At 39.9% G+C, this 20,086-nt stretch overlaps 1 protein-coding gene across 6 annotated transcripts in view; it reads left to right on the forward strand.

Moving 5' to 3' along the window:
- The window catches only part of LOC108239660 (dipeptidyl aminopeptidase-like protein 6), an 87,796-nt gene that overhangs the window by 43,507 nt on the left and 24,203 nt on the right, over positions 1–20,086 (forward strand). For 4 of the 6 annotated variants that reach the window (XM_017422525.3, XM_017422526.3, XM_017422523.3 and 1 more), the window contains exon 2: positions 16,336–16,450. In XM_017422525.3, the coding sequence (XP_017278014.1) occupies positions 16,336–16,450 (115 nt within the window). Of the gene's footprint in view, positions 1–2,070; positions 2,316–6,424; positions 6,470–16,335; positions 16,451–20,086 lie in introns of those variants that run through there. The other 2 variants (XM_017422524.3, XM_025007281.1) reach the window with 2 other exon arrangements.

Consider the following 20,086-nt stretch of genomic DNA (forward strand, 5'->3'; position numbering starts at 1 on the left):
TTCTGGAGTCAGTCTAATTCAAGATGGCTGCCGTCGATAATTGACATTAGCCAACAAATAAATTTGTTATAACTCAGTCAGTTTTATAGATATTGAGTTAAAATTTGGTGTTGTAGTAGCTGAGAGTCATGCCCAACACATACTCTGAGTGGGAGATTGTGCATGACATTATTTTTAGGGTTTGACCAAAATGTTTACACCTCCAAAGATGATCTTAATTTAAAATCGTGGCATGAAAGGCAGCAGGCGATATGCATTCCTTCAGGAAATAGGAGGCCTTTAATTTTAGATCTGTTTTAATTCATTCATTCAACAAAACTGACATAAATAACACAAAGTACTTGTTTGCACAATAAGACTGGCCTGCACAGTTAAAATGGATCAGATTAATAAAATCTCTACTTCAAGCTCAGTCATTCAATTGATCAAGGCCAGATATATGAAACATCATAACCGCTTCATCTTGAATGAAAGCCGTAAAATCGTGTGGATTCTTCCTCCCCATGTTTTTTTATTTTCATTCAACAGACTTTACTTTGGATGGCAGAGAGTGTTTGTGGATGATTTAGGAAGATGTCTTCACTGGATGAACTGCTGAGTGGGTGCTTTAGGCAGCAGGAGGTGATGCAGACGAGGAGGAAGAAGTAATGTAGATCCCGTATAGGTTGTAGCAAATCAAGGAGGGAGCTGACATCCAGGAATCGTATTAGTGGTTAAAAAAGGAAGGACAGCACAGCACAAAAACAGATCCATGGCTTGGGAAAAGTGTGAGGTTCACTTGACTTTACTTTAAAACTAAACTTTTATGAAGCTACAGTAAAGTTGGAGTTACCTTTTATATGTTTCAGGTCATTTATGTGTCTTCTCTGTAAAATAAATCCCCCTTGAAGGCTCTTTTTATACCCCCCTGAGGCAAAGTTTGTCCAACTCTGATACAAATGTTTCCTACCTTTGTGGCAGTGACTCACATCGTGGACTTTCTTTCTTTTCCTTCTTTATCTGAGATCGTTCGGTTCTCTTCCCTCCCGTAGATGAGTGGTTCGAAAAGGCTTGGAGCGCTGCAGAGGCTGTGCATGATTTCTAAAGGAAATACTTTCGCGTGTGTTTGTGCAACCCCAAATAGCTGTGCTAACAAGAATGTGGATTTTGTGCACACAGATGTGACACATTCTTGCCGTACAAACAGTGGTTTTAAACTGGAACTATTTCTGCTCAAATGTGGGAGGAAAAGGTAACTCTGCTTTGTTTCACTGGCAGACAATATAGCAGCCTTGGCAGCATACTGTCTTTTTTTTTCATCCCATGCAAATCTCTCTTCTCCCCCCCCCAGCTTTCTGAAACTACAGCGTGGAGAAGATTGTCAGTCAAAAATGCGCTCTAAGTTTAAGATAACACTTGAAATCCCACATAAAAAGAGCCACACCTGTGTTTGTTCCTTTGCATTGCCTCCTGTTTCCATTTCCTGATGTAATGGACATGCCAGTAATGAGTGCTCAGATGATCTGATGCAGGCTGACAGGTCTCCATATTATCAGTTTCTGAGCTCAGAGCAGAGTGTGAGGAGGGAAGTCTGCTAGAACTAAATATAAGCCCCTGTGGAAGGACAAAACCTTTATATATAGAGAGAGAGGAAGGGAAGAGGGGGGGAGAAGTCAGAGCAGATGTGATAGCTTTCCAGTAATTTTACATCCAATTTTTGCCACCTCTTTTCTGTTTTCTGTCTTGTTTTTAAGGCAAAAAAAAAAAAAAGAAAAACATTTTCAAAGGCTCCAACCTGTGCATCTTTGTGATCTGAAATTAGTTTTTGCTGTTAAAAGGATGCATGAAAGGTGCGCTCAAATTGACAGTTTATCCAGAGAAAAATAAAAATAAAATAAAAATAGAAGGAGGGAGCATCTCATTAAGTGGTTAAAGAGAAAAAGAACAAACTAGTTTTTAGACCGTTCAGGTTTCAGTGATGACACTCTCTGAAAAAGGAGAACTAAACCTCCCACATCCCTGCGCTCCACGGCTCTCAGCCCATCATCATCATCACCATCATCATCTGCACCCACGGTCTCTTCATTATTGGAGCAAATCGCTGGATCTCCTTGAACACTTGGCGCTCTCTCCCCCCCTCTCTCTCTCTCTCCCCGTCTCTCCCTATCTCCCTGCCTCGCTTCATTATTCTGCACCTGCAGGCAGCGGACGTCTTCTCCCACACATATTTTCCTCTTTTTTTTTCTTCAATTTTTCTTCTCTTCTTCTTATTTACCGTCATGACTTCTACAAAAGATGCGAGTGGCCCGGGGAAAGTGCCTCAGCAGCACGAGCAGGTAGGTAATTAGCTCCTGTAATTAGGTTGGGTTTTTTTTTTTTAAGCGCTCTTCATCTCCCATTAACAGCAAACTGGAGCGCAGGCGCAGCCAGCTGATCAGATGCAAACACGAGATCTGAATGCTTTCTGTTTGATCCTTTAAAAAAAAAAAAACTGTTTTTTTCCGTGTTTAATTTTCAGATCTAGGCATGCATGAATGCACAAGCTCTAAACTTCAGCATTAAAATTTAAGTAACTCCTGTCATAACTTTAACTCACAGGTGGAGCTTCCTTAAATAACAGCCTGTGAATGAAGTCTGGTCTGACTATCAGGAAGAAATAGTGCTCTGACTTTAATTTGTTTAGCTTTCTGCAATACTTTGGAAGGCAATGAGGATGCAAACGTGTTTTTTTAGAAAAAAAAAAAAAGAAGTTTGCATAACTACCCCCCATTGCAACATAATTTGTGTTTGTGATCGCCTCTCGTGAAGCAGGATTTTAGTGAGACTTTTAGAAAGTAGTGACTGGATGTACATCTACAACTGATTAATGTTTGGAGCCAACCCAATTCAAGATGGCCACCACAGCTAATCAATATTAGAAAACACAAAATGGCTGTAACTCAGCTCGGCGTGGAAGTAGCTGAAAGTCACCCCCAACACATAATTTGAGCACCAACAGAGCACACGAGATCTCGGTTTAAAAGTTTGACATGCAAGGTAGCAGGAAATACGCATTCTTTCAAGGAATACAAGCTTCATTATTTTAAAGATGATATGTCGACTACAGTGGATATCAGAATGCCGTTCATGTAAAGCTGAACTATGATGATGATTAATGCATTTATTAACGTTCAGTCACATAAAATGTGTATTAGCCCTAACCTATATGTGAAAATGTAAAAGGTATATTTTTTTTCTGAGAATGCAAAATCGAGGCACACATTCTAGCTGAGTTTGGGTCAGCAGTTCATTTATACTGAAAAAGATGTGGTAGAATAGCATTAAATTACTTTAGAAAGTAATTTAAAGTGTTGATAAGAGATTCATACAAAACAAAACAGCATCTCAAGGCAAAAATTGCTTCGTGAAAATGATTTTACACTTCTCTTCTTTTTGTAAAATGCTCACATCGTGATCGACACAATTTTCTTTAAAGAGAAAAAAGAAGTTCCTGAAACCCCACCGGTACAAATTTTGGACCATTTAAAAGTCCTAAATGTGCTTTTTTAGAGAACAAAAGAAGCTGGCTGAGTAGCATGCAAAAGGAGTGAGATATTCAGGTTTGCAAATGTCCACTACAGAGGACATTTGTCCAAACGGAATACACCCAAACTCATGCAGGTTTTCAGGTAATAAACTCCATTTACAAATTGTAATGTGTCAACACTTGCAAAAGTGAAAAAGTACTTTTGACGTAGAGCTTTTGTTTAGTAGAAAACACTGAAAGGATTCAGTGATGTGCAGACAGCCGGTCCACTTCTGGGTAACTTTGTTTTAACCACTGATATCATGATTTAGGTTGAAAAAAAAAAGCTTCATCAAAATGAACCCATGTTTGCTCATTTGGAGTGAGAGCCTCTTGACAACAAATGCAGTTACATAACACTTGTTGATTGTTGAGTATTTTGCTGTAAAGTGCATTTACAAAACTGAACATGCGAGCACAGAGAGACAAGGACTTTTTTTTTTAAGAGAGATAAAATCTGCAGAATGTAAGGAACCCTCATCAGCAGCTTTAGTTGACTGGATGAAGTTTTTCTTTTCTTCTTCTTCTTTTTTTAAAAATTTTCTTTCAGTGCAGTCAGAATCTTCGTATATTTCAAAGTGTTTGCTTCTTGCGCATTTCTAAAAGCGGAACTGCAGACTCAACAGCAGCACGGCAGATCTTTAGCCGTGTTCGGATCAGAATGAGAGAGCGCGAGTTCTTTTGAAGGTTGAAAGAAAATCGAATGTTTCACAGAAAGCGAGATGCACGCAGGCATCATAGCAGCACGGTTATTACTCTGCAATCATTTCACCTCTGCTGAAAAGGAATGATGCATCTTTATCATTTCCAATGGATTTTCATATCTGACTGACCTCACTTGTTTTTCCTTTTTTTTCCCTTAAGGTGACTGGAAAATGCACTCCATCATCAATATCACATGGGCTTTTGAGAGCAGATTTGCACGTTGGTAATATCAGTTTCAGTCCTTCCTGTGCATCTGGAGTTTCAGCACACAGGGACTGAAACAGAGAAATAAAAATATCAGTGCAGAGAAAAAGTACATCTGAGCTTCCTGCATCAACATGACTGCTGACAGTGGGAGGAATGCAGATTTTAGTGCACTAAAGCAACACTTTCTGAATCCGGTCTGAATCTGAAGAATATGTGAGTCAAGTTATTTGCCCTTTCAGGACGTTGCTGCTTTTATTCCTTTAACGCCACTGTTGTTGTAGACGATGGAGCTCTGAAGCCTTTTTTTCTTTTTTACAATAAGCTGTTGCTCTGAAAAGCTGTTAGTATGATCACACCTCTCTAGCTGCTGCACGTGATGCTTTCAAAGTCAGCTCATGGTCTTATTCAAGGTAGCCTTTTATTTATTTATTTATTTTTAACTGTATTCTGCACATGAGCTCATTCTGACTAAAGGAACCAAAGGTGATATATCCAGGAAACAAATAAACAAAACAGAGCTGTTGGATGAGATTGGAGCAACTCACACTAAATTTACTTTTTAGTTAAATTTTTTTTTTTTTATTTGGCCTAGAATTTCATCATGCCAGGGCTCTTGTAATTACCCAGAAAACACAACAGAGCTCTTATCTTTCCCGCACCTCGGAGTGGATTTAATTTCCAGCGACATTCAGAGGAATATATTCAGTTAGAAAAAGAAAAGGTACAGAGATACTTTCGACTGATCTATTCTTCAGCGATTCGACTGCAGTCGTGTTGTTGTGTGCTGCTCTTCCTCTGATGATTAAAAGATACTCTGGCAGCTTTGTCCAGAGGCAGGCAGTAACTCATATCCTCTGAGAAACACTTTCTTTTACCCCCTTCATCTTCCCTTTGTCTCCTTTGTAAATTGTTGAAAAGTCGCACAAAAGAGAGAAAAAAAAATGTTAGTGGCGGTCTGAAGTTTTCACTCACTGGTAATGGATTTGAATGTCACGACAAAAACTTCTTTCCTCTGCAGGGGCAAAATGATTGTACATCCATTAATATTAGAAGAAACAAGGCTCTGGTGGATGAGTTTAGTTTTTCTAAAACTACTTGTGCGCACCGAGCAGCACATTTAAGGCTCGTTGTTGAGCAGAAAACACTTTGACCAGACAGCCATGCACACATTTCTAAACTTCTGGTTGCCCGTTCTTCTGTTTGGCAGAGCTGGTACAGTTCAGTTATAGTTTTTGGTGTCATGGGACAGGTTTGAACTTGAAACCAGGTCCACATATTTACCTTGGGGAGGCATTTGTAAAAAAAAAGAAAAAAGTTAAATGACAGCCTGCTTCATTTGGTCCACACTCAACTTTCACAGTGTGCAAACTCAGTTTCAGCCGTCCTGCTGTTAGGTTATGCTGAAAAATGTGGCTGTCCTCTTTAATTGTTGCACTTTTATTAATACGGCAACTGTCAATAAAGAGTTTTCAGAAAATGATGGTACCACCACCGTTCCAAATAGTTGGTACCATGTCTTTGGGGTTAAATGTCTTACTCCTTGTAAAGGTAGTGTATGCAAAAGGGTCAGAAGGTGAACAGAAAAATCATCATCAGCCATCCATTTCAGTTTCTTGTCATTCCTTTTATTTGTTCTTCTGACAGACTTTTCTCCCCAGCTGCCAAAACACACTGTTTTTATAGCTAATTGGCAACACACCTGTGCTTGAGTGGACTGAGCCACAATGAAACAGGTCAAGCAACAAACATCTAAACAGAAAAACATGAATACAATTATTTATCTAATTTACAAACTCATCAGCATAATGAAATGGTCTGCAAAATAAACTATGTAATACAAGATAATTCAGAAAATTACTTTAAAGATAAACAAAGCAATACTCAAAAGAAAACCCTCTAATTGGCAGAGCCCAGCCAGGTAATCAATGACATCATCAGCCATTAAAGCAGGAAATGCTGGGCCGGCCCCTCCCATACTCCTGCCCTGCTGCAGATCTACAAGGACAAACAATTGTGAGTAAAAGAGAAAACAAATACCATAAACATACCTTGAAACAAATTCAAACAATGGTCCAGAAGTATAAGTTTTAACCTAAACATAAATAGATGGAAACTGCAACATAATGCTAACACAAACAAACCCAGGATAGTAAGTGAAGCAAAATTGCAAAGTAATATTTAAATCTAAGCATTACAACCAACCAGAGAAAGTAAGTGAATCAGAAATAAAAATAAGGGACAAGTGGCAAACAAACTGAACCACTTTGTCACACTCCTTCAAACAGACATCTGATCATTGTAGACAAACAGCTTTGTCAAGATTCATCATTACTCAAACATATGACTGATTTAGAAGTAGTTGTTGGCCTGTAAATCTTCTCTGTTACCTTGGTATTTCAGTGACTTTTCCTGTTGTTTCCTGATGAAACTGAATTGTTAAAGTTAAAGCTAAAGTTAAATCGAAACACAAAGAAACAGAAAAACTAAAAACTAAAACCAGCAAAACAGTAGCTAAAGCCAACTAAATGATAGCTTGAAGGTAAAATTAGCAGAACAATAGCTAAAAACTAAAATTTGTGAAACAACAACCAAGAATGAGTCATATGCTGAAGTAGATTTCAGAAAGCACAAAGTTTTTTAAAGGATTTGAAGAGTTTTTCATTCATTTCAATGAGAGAAATAGAATATAAATAAAGTTAAATAATTCAAAACTTAAAAAACATCATAGCTGTAATGTCTTGAATCAGCTGTGCATTTTGATGTATGAACGGCTAAAATACCTGAAAGTAAGATGAAGTAGTGACAAACTACAAACATGAAAACAGTAGTGCTGACTCAGCATTCACAGAGTAATAACTGCTCGGGTCTTCTTCTGGAGCACGTCAGTGTGGCTACGTCCCTTTTTCACATCATGTAGTTCATTGAACTGATATTTATAGGTTTTTCGAGTCGTGAGCTGCTGCGATCATCTGTTGCTCATCTGCTGTGCTGTTTGTTGGTCAACCAGGTCAGTGCCACTGAACAAAAGCTGCCTCGAAACGTGGAAAGCCGAATATACCACCTCGCCATTTGTGTCACTCTAAGACAACTTTGTGTTTGCTTGAAAGATAGTTTATATTTCTAGATTTTTTTTTATGCAGCTTGTTTATTTGTCTAAATATTCATTTATTCCGTGCAGAATGAGATAGATTTTCTTTCCATCTGTTTTGAATATTTTTTCCAACAGCCAGCTTTAGCAGGGGTCAGGCGGTGACCTGATGCGCTTCCAGTATTTGCGGTGCGCCACGTAAGGCTCTGTGGTTACTTCACCGAATACGTTTGGCAACTCAGCCGCGGTCGGAATCATTGAAATTCTGCGGCTGACGAAACGCCTCACATGACTGGCTGTGTTTGTTTGCCTTACCGCTCAGGCAGCAAAGACAACATTCAAGAAAACAATTTGTCATCTCTCAGATCTGCATGAGACTTTTTCTGAGATTTTACAGTCCCTCCGGTCCTTTGGGATTATTATTTGATGCCCGCGTTTCACTCCGCTTCACTGTCACTTCGCTCAGACGGATGCAAGCTTCTCAAACTCCTCTGTCACCGCCACCTGCTGCTGAGCGCCGGAGAAAAGTACCGCCGCATAAATGAGCACCGCACTTCAAAAAACATTTTGTACTTATGAAAAACAGAGAATAATAGAGCGTTATTTGGAATTGTTTTCCTTGGGATTTTTCTGAGCACATAACCAGCTGTTTTCGAGGAGTTTGTGCTCAGTTTTTGAATCTCAAACAGAAAATATACTGCTTTTTTAACCCTAATATTCACCTGTAAATAAATGTTTTAGCTAAAGCTTTGTATGCAGTCAGCCTGTGACTTTTCCTGCATACGCTCGTCGAGCACAGTTTCATAAGATCTTTGCTCCTTTGAGTTCTCCTATAATAAAACTGTGATACTTCTGGTGTTTTTATCTGAGATTAGCTGGTAACTTCTTATATAATTCAGGTTAGTCAGTTTAAAAAATGCTGTATTTCACTAGAAGACTTTAAGTGTTTGACCATTCGCTTACTAAATAATTTATCTCGAGATAATGGCATAAAAGCCAGAGGTCTAAATCATTTAATATTATTTTGACATGCTGTGAAAGGAAAAACGCTGCGCACATGTGATGCATCGTCTTCTCACTTACTTCACCACCTTCGTGTCAGTGGGAGTAACCCTCCATTACTACTTGCTCATGTCAAAACCCAGATAGCCTAATGGTTTGGCCCCATTTTGGCCCAAATCCAGCAGGCCAGAAGGATTAACACGGCTGGAAAGATGCCCCAGAACTGGCCCGAGTGCGTTGGCCCAGATCGAACCAGGGTTTCCTCGCTCATCTTGTGTTCGCCGCATGCTGTCAGCAGAAACGTGGCTGAATGAGCAGCTGCTCGGCTCAAACTTGCCCGAGTACACACGAAACCTGATTAAACTTGGTAGAAATTAATTTGACGAAGCTCGTATTAAAAAAAAAAGGGCAGAGGCATTGTGTTGACACTTATTTTAATGACGTGCTAAAAGCTCCAATATGTAGGACTGCGTTGAATGGAAGAACTGGGGGACCAAAAAGAAGCACTTCTTTGGACGCGTTGACTTAGTTTGTGTTCTGTTAATAAGTGGCGACTTGATTCACAAATGTGTTTTTTGCGCATCCAGAGCAAATCTGCCATCTGAACAGCACCGTGCTCGTCTCTGTTTGGATTCAGTTGAGTGTAGCCCATGAAATCCGAATTTTCCGAAGCCCGCACCTAATAAAAACCAAACAAAACAAAAACAAACTGACGGTCGGTCGGATAGACAAACAGGCTTACGCGCGGCCAGTTGGCATGAATTCTTAATCTCACTCATGAATGCACATAATTTATTGATGCCGTTCCAGAGGAAAAGTTTATCCCTGAGTCTTCGGGCTGCTTGCCTTCCTCTCGTCGACTGCCCTCAGACAGTTACTACATTACAGCGGAGTGAGATATCATGTGTCAAGTGTCCAGTATCTTTACACAGCAGCAGTTTGCTTTTGTTTCAGATGTCTTTGTGGGGAGTTAATTTGTAAAGACCTCATGATTCTCTCCACCCCCCCACCCATACACACACTTTTAACAGGGTTATTAGTCCCTGCTGCACTGCACACCAGCCAACTTCATCTTCCCTGAAAATCTGACTCAAACAACTCTCTCGGTTCCCTTGGAAACCAGGTGCTCAGAGATCAGGAAAGATCCATTTCACACTTCAGCAGCCAGTAGAGACAAAGAGACGGTTAGACAAAGGGAAGTAGGAGGAAGAGAGGATTAGACGGAGTGCAAGGTTGGGGGGTAAAAGAAGCTTGACCTTAAACGATGCTTCATTTTTTTAACCCCCCCCCCCCCACACACACACACACACACACACACACACACACCCTTTGTCTCAAAGAGTGCGAGAGTGCGAGAAATGCTGGTTGCCTCCCCTCGTGGGAGTTTCTGTCCTTTATAGTTGTCGGCACCTGAAACGCACAAGATTTATTTAGACGTATCTTTAGAGAGGAGGTGAGAATGGCTGCAGTTTTCATTTATTGATGCAGCTTTTATTGTTGTCTGATGCATGCGTGCTCCTCACTCACTCTATCAGGAGTCTGATGGAAACAACCGTGATGTCTCCGAGCGTCCGAGGTCCTGCCAGAAGTCTAGATTTTCCTTCATTTATGAGCACACGTTTGTACTTATTAAAAGCTCTTCAGCGATGAAGGATGCTGATGGTCTCAGTGTCTGGAAACCGATCTGCAGCAAGAAGGTTGCAGGTTTGACTCCCAGCTGGAGCCTTTCTGCGTGGCGTTAGCATGTTTTCCTTGTGTGTTTTCTGCCAGCGCTCCAGTTTCCTCCCACAGCCCAAACATATGCCTCACAGGTTAATTGTGTTAGAGAGAGTGCTCATGGTTGCTAGTTTTGTTTGTCTCAGCGTGTCCCTGTGAGGAGCTGGGGACCTGTCCAGGGTGCACCCCGTCCCTGGAGAGAGACCACAGCTCCCTGCCACGCTCAACAGCAACACATGGGTGCAGAAAACAGGTGGATGGATGCCTGGGAGTTCTGTACGCCTTCGTAAGGTTTTCTGGAAACAATATAAATGTTTTCCTAACGCTGTATGTGAGTGACTCCAGCCTGAGTTTGGAGCTTTGCAATGAGTAGGTGGGTGAAACGCTCCACTTTTCACAAAGGGATAATGCTCTGCATGGATGAATCAACCAGAGCTTATACACTTAATAATGCTGCGAGAGAACAGCACCACTTCAAAATATGTGAGGCTTTTATTTAGTTTTGGTCTTCAACATTTGAACAATTTTTTTTTTTAAAAAAGAATGACTCTTTCAGATCATAGTTGTAAGTGAAGATGTAAGCAGGGCAGCTTCTTCACCAGCCATGATGTTTTAAGGCTGTTGAAAACAAACCAGATCCATGTTCAGACTCTGAAGGAGATCTCAGATGGCTGATCAAGAGGGCAGCGAGCGATCAATGTCAGAAATCTTGGTCACCACTGCACTCGTCACAGTTTCCTTTTATTTACTTCAGAATTCTGGCTTGTAAATAATACATAATACAGTAAAAGCCATTGGAAAGTGTGCCAGAGAAGGACAAAGCTGTAGCCTAACTTCTTGGTATAATCCTGTTTTTACAACAACATAAAAAGGGTTAACTATCCTCAGGTTTATTAGAAGGAAAACTGCTTTCAATAAAGCCAGTAAAAGCTTTACTTTTATGAACGTTCTCATAAAAATAAGCGCTTCCTCTTCTCTTATAATTGCATAAACTTTATAAATTACATTTATGATTTTGCTCAAAGATGTTATTTATCTTATGCCCGGTGTTTTTGCTCAGTACTGTGTATTTTAGCACATCTTTTGACTTCATTTTGGTGCTACCCTCTTCGTTTTCTGACTTCGTGCTGTGAAGGTTCCCTGACTGAGTCCCAGTAATCACTTAAAATAACTCATAATTCTCAGTTTTACCTGTAGTTAATATTAACTGAGTGAATGTTTAAATCTGCACTGCCATATGTTCTGCCTGCTCTGTAAAACGCAGATTTCTTTTCTTTCTTGGAAAATACAAGAAACACTGTTCCTGAAGATGGCTGTAAAAGCTAATGATTGCATTTCAATTGGAAATGTTTTTTTCTGATTTTTTTTTTCAGCAGAAAATGCAAGATTTCTAATATTATTTGATTGTCTTCTGATTAAAATTACAGGAAAGCTCTAAACGAGTAGCTCAAAAATTAAATATCTGTTTCCAGAAACACAGGCGGGAGTCTCATTAGGTTCTTTAAGTTATTATACCACTGACTGATTTAACCCACGCAGTTTGTGTTACATGTGTGTAAGAAAAAAAACTTTTTAAAAGATATTTTACCTTTGGAAGGTATTGTGTTTGTTACATATTGAATGTAAAAGGTAGAAAAATGACTCAAGCTGGTTTCACAGGGAGACATATTTCCTCCATTACATCGAGCACATCTTCATGTCACATTTATTGATCAGTACACATTTTTTTTTAGGTACACGCTGCACTGAAACAGACACTGCTTTGAGGTGCAATAAAATCCTTTTGCTCTCCTTCAACTTTTTGCCATTTTTAGAGCAGATACACAGTGAGGATAGACGCAGGAACAGGATTATAATCTGCAAGCCTGTCAAAGCAATTGAACATTTTATTTCTGGCTCGGGGCTGAAGAGCTTGTTGGTATCGGTGTGTCTTTCTCATCAGGGTCTGATAGAAATCCTATGAATCCAGGATACAATATTGTTCACCTTATTGTGAAAATATGTTCCTCTGCTGCAATAAATCAGCCTATTGATGTGACTGCTGTTTCTCTACATGTACTCACTGCCTTCGGTATTGATTAGTTTTGCTGTTAGAGAAACTGTGCAAAGGCAGTAGGTGCGAAAGGGGGAAAAAAAAAACACAGTATGTGCAGGATTATTTTAGAGATTTAACTGAAAGTAGCTCCCGTTTTAGAGGCTTTAAAGACAAACACAGCACCTCCTCTGCTCCATACTGTTGAGCTGTCTCTTTTTTACATCTCCCCCTCATTAACTTGCGGATGGTTCACTGAGCTGCTCCATGAGCACTTTCTCCACTACAGGCAGATGGAGACCCGGTCTAATTGGTAACACGGCTGTGAACAGCTGGACTGATACGGGTGGCTGGAGCTCCTCAGTAGCCGTGAGCAGAGAGAGGGGCGAGATTCGTGTGCAAAGTTGCTGTTTGTGCACACAAATGAACAGTGACCCTTTGTCGCACGGCTCCTTAAAGCCACTCTGTTGTTTTCACCTCAACCTTTCAACCATCTGGGAGGGGCCGTTCATTAAATCGTAAACATGCAATCATTCCCCACCAAGGTTGTGCGTCCCCTGAAGGGTACAATAATGATGTGGAAACCAATTGTGGTCGAATATTTAATCCAAGTATGTCACAGAAAATGTTCAGGTCAACATCACTGAGAGTTAAATTAATAAAAGGCACAGCATTCCTCAGCAGAATGCACATCCCAGAATGCTGCCTTTTGGTATCTTGGGTTGACGCCAGTTGTTAATGTCAAAGTTTTAAGCAAAAATGTTGCACAGTTCATAGCGCGTGAAATATGTTATATGAATTAGTATCAGCTACTACCACACCAAATTCTAGCTTAGTATCTGTAAAATTGACTGAGTTGTAGACATTCTTGAGCTTCCAAAGATGAATTGGCAACTGGGTTGACTTCAAAAGTTAGGCAATCATAGATGCACACCCAATGATTACTTTCAGAAAGTTACATTTTAAAGCAGTGGTTCATGTTGCTAACAAAACACACAAACACATTCACGCATGAAGATATTTTGCTAACAGACAAGCAGAGTTGACTCCAAGTTTGTGTTTGCTAACATTGCTTCGCTGTGGCGACCACACTGAGATGACTCAATAAGTTATTCAGTCGTTATTATTAGTTGTTCATTTTTGCCCTTTCACTTTTGGCAGTGGGTGATAATTAGATGAAATGATTTGCATATTCTTGTTTTTCCTATTTTAGATCATTTTATTGTATTCTATGATCATTTATTCTCCCTGAACCCCTTGCTTTAATGATTTGTAGCATTCAGTTTACTTGTAGCATGTGTTTCGAAATGTAAGGAGGGGTCCTTGAAGAAAACTTGCTTGAAAATGCAAAGATCGAAGTCACAGATTGCCTTTGAACTCAACATTTCCCAAAGCAAAAAGCCAAAGGAATGCTGCATTGGCTTCTGGTTAAGCCTCTCTGTGTGCTCAAGTAGAAGCCAAACAAACATCTTAGCAGAGACCTGATAATAAGTGTTTAGATGGATCCCTTATCACTTGATGGGAGTGAGAAAATGTGCCGGGAAGAATGAGAAAAAACGTGCCTTAGTACAACATCTCCTGAGTTACGGAAATGTATATTCAGTGGTACAAAGCCTGAAGAGACTTACCCTGAACACCTGAAACTAAATATAGATCAGCGACCGTCTCAGCTGGTAATTACCACGTTCATGCTAACCAGCTGATTCAGACGGCTGCTGGGTTTGATGCATGAGATCCCGTCAGGGCTGAATGAGCAGCCACCTTCTCGTTTCTCCCCGCCAGCCTATCAGTTACGGGCGCCAGCTTGACCCGTGTCTCTGCTGACGCCAGCGTCGCTCGGCCTCCAGCTGCTTCTCAGTTGTCAAACTTTAACAAAGAGGTGTCCACATAAAGCTCAGTCGAGGGTGTGAGCACATTTAACTAATGGATTATGAATTAACTTGGAAAAACATCTGAAAGGACTCTAATTATCTATTTTAATTTGAAGATAGAACAAGAATAAAATGACTGATTATGACATTAAACAGCAGCTCGTTTATAACCAGAGTAAATGACCAGCACGGCTCGCAGCACTAAAGGCTACAGCAGCTTGGGGAAATGTAATATACTCTCATTTTATTATGGTCTGGGCTTTAACTGGGCGTCTAAATTCCAAGACATCTAAACATATCAGATCAATAATTACCACTGATGATTTATGATTGATTTTTTTTTATGGACATGGTTAAATAATTTTCTATCCTAGTCTTGATTACGTAAAAGCATGAAAGTTTTTCATAAAAAATGAAGGATTTATTATTATTTTTAACCAATTTCAACCACCAATTTAAAAAGAAGCTCCATAGGATGATGCTTCCACCACCATGCTTCTGTTTCGGGTGGGGTTCTTGAGTTAAACAGGTGGTGCCCGTTCTTTGGTTGTCAGTATGTTTGTTTTTTTATTCTCCGTTGGAACAAATTATCTTTTTTTATACTTGCTAAGAGTCCAGTGCCACTTTAATGAACTCCAAAGGAGCTTTCTTGTTGTTTTCTTGAAATAATGAGCAGCTTTCCTCAAAGATCATCTTTATGAACTATACATGAAATCAAATCTTGTCAGTGGATTTTCAGTTTCTTTAAAAATATATATTTTTAATGATCTTGGGTAACTTTTACTTTTTTAATGTCTTCCTTGCTCGGTTAATCTGCTCTTTTCTGACAGATTTAGTTGGCTCTTTTATTAATTACTTTCTAACTGTGGATTTTATGGAGCTCTGAGGACTAGACTGAGCCTTTGTTGTTAATGATGATGTTTTTTTCCCCTTACATAATCCAGCTATTCTCTAATCTTTTCACAGACATTTGTCTCTGAACTATGTGGAAACGCAGTGATCTTTATTGTCCTGTTTGTTTTGTGTTTTTTTTTTTTCAGTGACATTTAGATGACACCAAGTTGGTATTGATTTAATTATGTAAATGTCTTCTGCAGGTTTTAGCAGACCTATCTCCTATTTAAATGCTCCAAAGCAAAATCTTTGGAGGAGTTTGGATACTTGGAAAAAATAAAATTAAATCCTTGAAACATATTCCTTCCAATTACATCTTTCAAAGCAAGAAGAAAAATGCAAAATGGAGGGATTATTTTTTATTACTAGATGCCGGTGCTGAGATTACCCATCAGAAGGAAAAGCTTTTGAACCTCTCTTTTAGATCTGTCATAACAAGTTGCATAATAAATTACGGTGTTTCTTAGAAAGTATAGGTAGTCCTGAAAATTGAAAACAGAAATGTTGGGGAAAATGCTGCAACAATGCCCCAAGCCTGAAAGTAGACGGGGTTGGAGAGGGGAACCTTCATCATTGGTTATGAAAACGCTTTCTGCTGCTTTCAAATGGACACAGTGTGTGTAGAAGTGGTTGATGATGTGTTTGTGACAGTAAAATCACACAGTAACAGCACTAAAATTGCTTCCATATTGAAATAGCCAAAGACAAGTGCTTTTGGGCTCGGGCCATTCTTCTGAGGCCAACCTGACTGCTGCCTCCCACAAGTCTGCTCTTAAAATGTTTTCTGTGTCCTGTGGATTTTTTTTCGCCGTAGATGCGCTTCAAACAGCGCTGATTAGCTATCTACCATCTGCTGGGCCGTGTGAGGAGAGCGGCTCATTATTCTGCCTGTTGTGTCTGCTCTGAAGCCGTAGCTCCACTCCAGCTATCAGGCAAAGCTGCAGGGGCTCTTCGTATGCAAGCAGCGGGGAGTGGCTCCGTGATTGCAGAGTTACTGCATGAAAGCGGCTGAGTTGTAAGCATCAGTCTGTCAGAGAAATGAGCCGTTCTGCAGCCAATCTCTGCCTCCAGCTGTGAAAGTACAAAATACTTCTGTCTTATGTGTGATGACAAGAATTCAAAACCACCAAGGTCATCCAGGAACATCATCTATACAGCAGGACAGATCAGCCCGTGGGAGTGAATCATTTTAGTTGTGATTCATAAAACTTGCTGCTAATTTAAAAAACAAAAATTAGCGTGTTTGCAGCAATGGCGTGTTTATGTTGTCTTTCAGGACCTGGTGGGCAGTGCGCCGCCCCAGAGGAACTGGAAGGGAATAGCAATCGCCCTGCTGGTCATCCTGATCATCTGCTCCCTGATCGTCACCTCCGTTATCCTGCTGACCCCCAGTAGGTTGCACACATACAAATGCATGTGCACCACATCACTTAAAAGTTTTTTGTTTTTTTTCCTGAACCATAGAACCCACCGATTTGATCCCATGGCACATAAATACCACATTCTTACGTGTTATTTATGTGCATTATTTGGAACATTTAAATGTCACGCCGAATAATTACAGCTAAAGTGTTGACTTTTCATGACCCCAAAACTTTAAATTACACAAAACACTAGAAAGCAACTAAATGCAGTAAGAAAACATGATTACTTAGCGTGTTATAACAATGTTATGTTATCAGATGAGGCTGCAGAATCTTATTCTTTCACAGTATGTGTGCAGTGATTCATGAAAAGAAAAAATATGTGACACCCAGCATGATTTGGTTTATTTATTGGTTATTTTATATTATTTCAGTCCAATGTCTTCTAGGAATTGGATGGTTTGCTTTCCCTGTATTTGAGTCAGTTTTCCTGGAGTGCTACAAGAATTGCTTTTTTAATATTATGGACCTTTTTCAGTGGATTACTTAAATTTAAACAAATATTCAAATATTTCCTAATTTACAGGGGTTTAAATGACACTTAATTGTGTTAAATGTGCTCTGATTGTGGAAAACTGAACAGAAGAGTGTGTATGCTGAGGACAAAGGCTTTGATAGTGCTTCTAGGTCCCTGTATTATTCTCACAAATGTGATCTTTTGACACTTCTGGAAGATAGACTTTGTTCAAATGCAAATAATGTTTCTTGCTTTATTTAGGAAAAAGGTGGCATAAACAAAGAAACAAAGGATGACCAAGTTGCCAACAGAAAAACAAAATCAAAGACACCATATGGAGTTTGTGTAAAACATATGTTAATTCTTTTTTTTTAAGGCAAAAACGTTAAACCAACCAGTTGTGGCCAAACTTGACAATGACCCTGATGAAGGCCAGGTTTGGTCACAACATGTTGGTCAAATTTTAACTCTTTTCTTTAAAAGTTATTTTGTACATACATCTTTGTCATGTGTTAGAGCTATGTTTTGTATTTTATGCCGGTTTTGGTTTCATAGTTTCATCATATTTAAGTGCACGTTTTCTTGCATTTTGTTCTCCTCAGTAGCTTTTGATTTCCGCTCCACACACCTGTTTGTCACCTGTTCTCACTCACTAATCATCCGTCCCTGGTTTCATTCAGTCTCAGTCAGACCCACATTGTTTCTCCTTGTTCTTTTCCTGAGTTTTGTAGATTTTTTTCCATTAAATTTATTTATTATTAATCCTACTCCTCCCCAGTTTCCCACTGGGATTGAAAAAATCTTCTTATTCTGATTCTCCCTGCTCATATTGTGGATCTCCCTGCACTTCGGGTTTCATTTCTTTACTTCATGACATGATTTTTAAAGCAAGAAGCTTTATTTGCAATGACCAGAGTGTATGTTTTAAACATGTTCCTACTCCAAAATGTTAAGTTGGAAAAGCACCTGACAAAATGTTGAGTCAAACTTTTATTAGAATTCATTAAAACAAAAAAGCCAATATAGACGTAACTCAAATAAACACTTTGAATCTTTTGAAATACAAAGATTTTTGCAATAAAATATAAATGAGACCTGAAGAAAACAAGCAGCCTTTGTTCCTGTCAGAGAAAAGATATAACACTTCTAACTTCCTTCTCTGAGACTCTGAACTGGCTTTATCTTTCAAAGTGAAAAAAACACCCTTTGTCCTGTAAATCTAGCTAATATTTACTTAAATTAATAATTTGTTCACTTCAACAGAAGGCAAATTAACAAAATCACTCATTTGAGGAAAAGCAATAGGAAAGAAATGGTTGAATTCACACAGAATAGCCAAACAGCTTGCTTCCACAGACATCGATTTCAGATTTTACAAATTTGATTGTTTTTTCTGCTCACATTGAAAAATCTACTTAGTAGAACATTTACTCAGGCAGTCAGAGATTATGGAGTCATTAGTGGTTGAGATCATGACGATCCCAATTGCAGTGAGTGATAAACTTGTAAACTATTGTATTTTTGGAGGCAAATGTTCCTCCAAATGTCACTAAAATCTGCTCAGGCACTGATGATCGACGTGTAACCATGGCAACGAGAAAGACAAGCATCCATACACATCTGTTTAGCAGCTTTGACGCGCACGTGTTCAGCACACATGGCTGAGTTTAAATTCAGAGTAACAAACTAACCTCACACAGACCGTCTCTGAAGCTGCGCCTTCCTGCAGCACAGACAGACGGCTGATTTAATTTCCTTCATTCAGGCAGGGCACATTTTTAAAGACAACGCTGCGTCTTTGGATGGTGATTGTGTGCCCGTTTCACGCAGAGGCAGGGTCATCCTCTCACTGGATAATGGGCCTTTTAATGTGTAATGTCGTTCATGCCTGTTTAATGGGGATGATAATGCAGTAATAGCTCCAGCCTGTTGTCAGCACAGCATCTCAGATACAATTTTCCTCAGCTTTCTCACTCTGCCCTGCCTTGCCAGACAAGAGACTTCCTCTGATTTTTCTTTTTCTTTAAGTCGAAAAACAGTTCCCGATTTCTGACACGCTTTGCTGCTCATATAGGCCTGTCAAAGAGTCTAATTGATGATTTGTACAATAAATTCAGGCTGCCAGTCTCTCTGATAGTAGTTGTTTTCCAAACAGAACGCAGTCCGAGGGTTGAAAAATTTATCTTGTTTTCTTCTTTAAGCCCAGAATCCCCTGTTGTCTGCTCCACCTGCTGTTCAGCTGCCCACTTCAGCTCTCGTTTTACGTTTTGGGTTAGCGAGGACTCGCCAGCCTTCTGCTGAGAAACGCAGCAAGCAGCTGGAAACTGATGCTCTCAGACCATCAGAGCAGCTCCAGGGGGTTATTTATTGTTTGCACTTTGTTCTAATTTGCTTAGCCTATAGCAGGAAGTAGTTGTTTAGTGTACTACAGGGTTTCCAGAGGGGCAGACTGCAGCAAGATGATGAAAATCTCAAAGCTTCAAGATCATCTTGAGTCTTTCTTTTGAAACTACTAAACATCCATCCTTGCATTTTCTGCTGCTTATTTGTGGTCAAGCCGTGGATGTCAGGTACACGAGGGAAATTCAGCCGCTTACATCTGGGATCTTGTTCTTCCTGTCACGATCCACACCTCATGACCATAGTTGTGGGTTGGACCATAGATAAACCAGTGAACTGAGAGCTTTGCATTTAGGCTCGGCTCTTTCTTCACCACAACTGGCCGGTCCAACACCCACTCCATCCAACCATCACCCGTAAAAACAAGACTCTTGAGCGCCTCCATTTAAGGCGGACACTCATCCCCGGCCCGGAAGGAGCATTCCCCTTTTTCCCAGATGAGAACCATCCCACCTGTTTTACACTTGGTCCAGAACCCCACACTGAAGCTCACTGTCCAAAAACACTAATAGAACCACGTCATCTGCAAAACAAGCAGAGAGGAGACCGCAGGGTTCCTTTAGATCAGTGGTGTCCAATCCTGGTCCTCGAGGGCCACCATCCTGCATGTTTTACTTGTTTCTCTGCTCCAACACACCTGATTGGAATCAATGGGTGATTAACAGGCTTCTGCAGAACATGAAGAGGTCATTTAACCACTGAAACAGGTGTGTTGGAGCAGGGAAACAAGTAACACATGCAGGATA

This window comes from Kryptolebias marmoratus, linkage group LG20 (assembly GCF_001649575.2).
Source record: "Kryptolebias marmoratus isolate JLee-2015 linkage group LG20, ASM164957v2, whole genome shotgun sequence".
NCBI lineage: Eukaryota > Metazoa > Chordata > Actinopteri > Cyprinodontiformes > Rivulidae > Kryptolebias > Kryptolebias marmoratus.